Source organism: Octopus bimaculoides, chromosome 13, assembly GCF_046866305.1.
Source record: "Octopus bimaculoides isolate indiv1 chromosome 13, ASM4686630v1, whole genome shotgun sequence".
NCBI lineage: Eukaryota > Metazoa > Mollusca > Cephalopoda > Octopoda > Octopodidae > Octopus > Octopus bimaculoides.
The window spans coordinates 47,161,770-47,167,042 of NC_142940.1; the positions used below are offsets into that span (position 1 = coordinate 47,161,770).

Genomic DNA, 5,273 nt, shown 5'->3' on the forward strand with positions numbered 1-5,273 from the left:
GTCGTCGTCGTCGTCGTCGTCATAAATATTATTATTACCCAGCAGCCTTCATTCACGATGGATGACTTCATTTTCCTGCTGTCAACGAGCACAACCTGAAGGATGTGAAAACATAATAATAATAATAATAATAATAATAATAATAATAATAATAATCCCCCCATCATCATCATAGACTTCATCACACAGTCACAATAACAAGATAGTAATCACGGTGGTGGAACTACTACTACTACTACTACTACTACTACTACTACTACTGTTGCTACTACTGCTGCTGTTGCTGTTTTTAGCACGATATGTTGTTTTCTTCAATTCATTTTATCGTCGACGAAATGTTTGGCAACCCTGCTGTTCGTAGTCAAAGGAATAAACCACCACCACCACCTTCACTACTACCACCACCATGACCATGATTATGTTTGCTTACCTTACACACTACGAATAATTCCTTTTTGTCTAATCTCACTCTCTCTTTATATATATATATATAGCCACTCAGTGCATCTAAATACTAGTCAAGTGCTGCATTTGATTTATTATTGTTATAAAGCATCCTAGATGTGAATGGAACTATAATAAAATAACTATCTTTTTGTCTACCTCCCGAGTTATCTATCTATCTATCTATCTATCCCGTTATCTCGTAATCTATCACCATCTCTCGATCTATCTGTCACCTCCACTTTTCCCTCTAATACGTCTTTGTGTCTATCTATTTTCGCTTTCACCTACCCCACCACAGTTTATCTAGTGAGGTCATTCACCTCATATCTATCTATCTATCTATCTATCTATCTCCTTTTATACCTAGCTGTCTTCCTGCCCTTCTCTAATTATCGATCATTAGTAGCACACTCCCTCACTCTCTTGTATCTATCCATTTGTCTAGCACCATTTTAAACCCTGTTCTCACCATCCCATACATATCTCTCTGTTTCTGTCTGTCTCTCCCTCTCGGTCTAAATACAAGATGCTCCTCTTTCATATATGCACAAATGATACACACACACACACCTATGCATACACACTATCTATCTATCTATCTATCTATCTCTCTCTCTATATATATATATCCATCTATCTATCTATACACTCATGCTACTGAACGTGCATAGATAAACAAGAGCATTGGTAAATAAAAATAATTTTAATAACAATAATAATAATAATAATAATTTTTTTTACTGGCCACAAGGGCCGAACAGACAATACAGAACTAGGATTAATAATAATAAATATACAGACATGTATAACTGCATGCATGAATATACACACGCTTCTGTTATATACTAACACTATTGTCATTCAACGTACACTATTTAACTACTACAGTATCCTCCCCTGTCCCTTTCCCTCTGATTTCCGTAATATTACTACTACTACAACACACATTCACACACGCACACCAATTCTACTAGCAAGCACCGACCGAGTAATAAATACTACTAATCATAGTAGTAGTAGTAGTAGTAGTAGCAACATCGAGCCAAGACAGTAATGGAGTGGTAGCAGTATTTATAGTAGTAGCAGAAGCAGTAGTAACAGAAGTAGTGGTGGTGGGGTTAGTTTATTAGTTATAGTAGTAGTAGTAGTAGTGATAGTAGTAGTAGTAATAGCAATAGCAGCAGCAGCAGCTCAATGAAGATGGCGGCAGCTGTTCAAATCTTACCACAAACACGTAATCAAATACACACATTCCTTCAAGCAGACCTTCTTAGTTCTACCTTCCATGAATTATTCGGAGCAGAAGCTAATGCTAAAAGGTAGGTGGACATTATTATTGCATATTTATATATATATTCCTACAATGTTATGGGTAGTTTATATATGTATGTACATTATTACCCCTATACATATATGTATATATAGTAGTAGTAGTACATGTTAGCATATATTTAGCTGCATGTATATCTATTTGTGTTATATATATATATATATAAGTATGTGTATGATATATATATTAATTGCAGGCATACGTAATGCTTCAGTATACACACAAATTCGCACACTACTCTATATGCTTGTATACATTTACATCTGTCATCTCGTTTGCTCTGTATATATATATATATATATATATATATATATATATATATATAGATATATATGTACGTACATAAATAACAGTTATGCTTATATGTATTTACAAAAGCATTTATCTGTTCACGCATTAACCTTATATATATTTATATATATATATGTATATATATATATATATATACACACACACACACACACCAGTATATGCATATATATATATATACACACACACACACACCAGTATATGCATATATATATATATATATATATATATATATACACCAGTATATGCATATATATATATATATATATATATATATATATATATATATATGTACATGCATACACACAAGAAGAAAAAAACAAGACATACAGATATGTCTGTCAAGAAAATATCAAAATCACATATTTTCGTTTGTATATTTATTTCTGTGTGATGAATGTTTGTTGTTTTTATCTATTTAGGTCATGTTTAAAAAATAATAATTATTATTATGTAATAATAATAATAATAATAATTCCATCTACTAATTAATTTCTTCATTTGCTACAAGAAACAACATTGCTAGTCTTTCAATTAGTAACTACCACAATGCATGTTAATTACACAAACCAACTCGTAAACATCAGATGGGATGTCATCTACAAATGTATGTATGTATGTATGTATGTGTGTATATATGTATATATAATCTTAACTGGTTCCAGCCATTGAATATTTAAACACTATATACATGGGCATATAGTACGTCTATACATACAAATATACGCATTCAAATACACTCATCATGTATAGTGATATCTGTATCGATATAATAATTTTTTGTTATAGTGTAAATATAATTATGGTATATAATGTGTCGTTATATATATATATATATATATATATATATATATATAATGTATCTTACGCACAGAATGCATAGATGCTCTCTATATATCTATATCTAGGTTTATACAATGTATAATTCTATAAATACTATATATTCTGATATACAATTACTATGGTTTGTGTGTGTGTATATATACACACACGAGCGTGTAGAAGAGAAAAATACATTTATTCCATGTTATATAGTATTGTATAATAATGTAATTATATATCTTTAGTGATATATCTGTATAATGGTGATTTATATATATATATGTTTTTGCTGTCTTCTGTTGACTTGCAGTTTTACACCAAACGTTCATCTTCCAATCCCAGGAAGAAAAAATGGGTGTGGTGATTTTTGTTTCTCTTGGCCAATAACCTCATCTTAAGTGAAGTCGTTCACTTCCTGGATAATAATAACGATGATGATTGTGATTTCTTAAGGTTTTTATTTCTTAATTGAGCACGACGTTCTCATAATTTAGGGTATGTAGTGACGTTCATGCATTTCCAACAGCATTATGCAGCATTAATTTACAAAACAATTGCAATGGCTTCTACCTGAAATTGAAATAGCGTCGCAGTCTTCCCTATCTGCTTGATTATTGTAGCAATGATAATGATCATCATCACTTACCAGACTATAATAATAATAATCATAGTTATTATTATTATTTTTTTCATTAGTCACAGGGGCATTGATGATGGGGGACATCACAAGGACAGACAATTTGTGTGGGGATTATGTTTCTCTATATGGACATTAGGAGTCGGATTTATTGGCGATAGTGCAGGAAAATGGGATTGGGTAACGTCCGCATCTCTTTAAATGAACGTTAGCCATGTGATGAAAGTTAAATTGCCACTTTGTCCACCAACTTGGAATTGAAACTGTATCGCCAACTTGGTGGTATATGACGTCTAAGTCATTTTGTTGGACCTCAGGTCAGCTCTGATTGAGCAGACCTATTATCAGAAGTATTCTGATCACCAATTCCAGCCTGTTTTGTTTTTGTTTCGTTTTGTTGCTTACAATATATTCAGAATGTCCTTTCTTTTTAAAGATGGTAAGACCTGATTCAATGGAGAGTTGGTTAATATTTCTAACAGATTTAACGTCTTCATGGAGGATTTCTGATAATGGTGGTAATTGTGACAACTGCTTAGCCGCAGCTCAACTTTGGTTAGGTAAATCTATAATCAAATGCATTCCTGCCGTGACCATCCCATTTTTTTTCGTTTCTAGGACTGTGCAGCATGGTCTGCGACAGTAGTAGTAGTTGTTTAGACCCAGGTCAAGTCTGAGTATACCTGTGATCAAAGGCATTCCAGCCATGACCAGATCAATACAGGCGTATGATTTGAGGGAGATTTGGCTGTTATTTCTACTACCAGGTCGAGCGACTAAGAGTTTCCTTCGTCGACTCAAGTGATAGCGGTATTGATGGTGACTGTAGTGAAGGTGTTAGTGGCAATTATAGCGGTAGTGGTGGTAGTATTGTGCGGTCCCTATTGTGGTTGTTGTGATTGATGTAGTTAATGACATTTAATGTCTCGGGTGGTGGTTTTAGTACAAGTAGTAGTATTAACAGCAGCAGCAGTAGTGATGTCCTTAATTTCTACAAGGGCAACACTAAAATAATAATTATTACTATTTCTTAATTCAGACACAAGCCCAACAGTTTTTTTTTTAAGGGGGAAGCAAGGTGAATGAGGGAAGTGAGGATGGTTTGCGTTTAATCGATCACATCGATACCAGTACATGACTGGTACTTTAGTTTCGATCGGTTGTCCTCTCTCTCTCTCTCTCTCTACTCCACTCCGCTTCTTTGAAGAACGAAAGGCCAAGTTGACCTCGGTGGGTTTTGAAACTCAACGTAATTTTGCAAACTCATTTTTGTTCGATTGCTTGCCTTTCATATGCATTTTAAGGAATGGCAATGGTCTTTATACGTTAGTCTGGTTGTGTGAAAGGTTTCAGTTTAGATGTAGCGAAATATTGTATGGACATTACTTCATATTTTTAACATCATCACAAGGGGGAGCAAGAAAGGTGGCTGCGTTCAATTAACCTAAGTATGTGACTGGTACTTAGTTTTTTTAAATTTTTTTTATCGAACTGTGGAAGGCTGAAAAGCGAACGTGACCTCAGGTTTGGAAGTATGTAGTCGTCCTTGTTTAGCACTAAGGTCAGCACCACACCGGCAGATCTATCATCAAAAGCATTCCAACCATGACGTCCGATACCTGATATTCACGGTATCTCTACAACTACATTGTTCAATGTATCTTTCCTTTAATTTTGAGATGTGGTTTGGCTGCTATTTTTAGCAAGTCAAATGATCATGTAAAAGCT

The 5,273-nt window shown here is 33.8% G+C and overlaps 1 protein-coding gene across 43 annotated transcripts in view; it reads left to right on the forward strand.

Moving 5' to 3' along the window:
* The first annotated feature begins 307 nt into the window (after positions 1–307).
* Positions 308–5,273, forward strand: part of LOC106869699 (E3 ubiquitin-protein ligase MYCBP2) — a 185,766-nt gene continuing 180,800 nt past the window's right edge. For 23 of the 43 annotated variants that reach the window (XM_089361720.1, XM_089361741.1, XM_089361724.1 and 20 more), the window contains exon 1: positions 308–1,766. In XM_089361720.1, coding sequence (XP_089217846.1) covers positions 1,642–1,766 — 125 coding nt within the window. In that variant the 5' untranslated portion in view covers positions 308–1,641. The remainder of the gene's footprint in view (positions 1,767–5,273) is intronic. The other 20 variants (XM_089361742.1, XM_089361727.1, XM_089361750.1 and 17 more) reach the window with 4 other exon arrangements.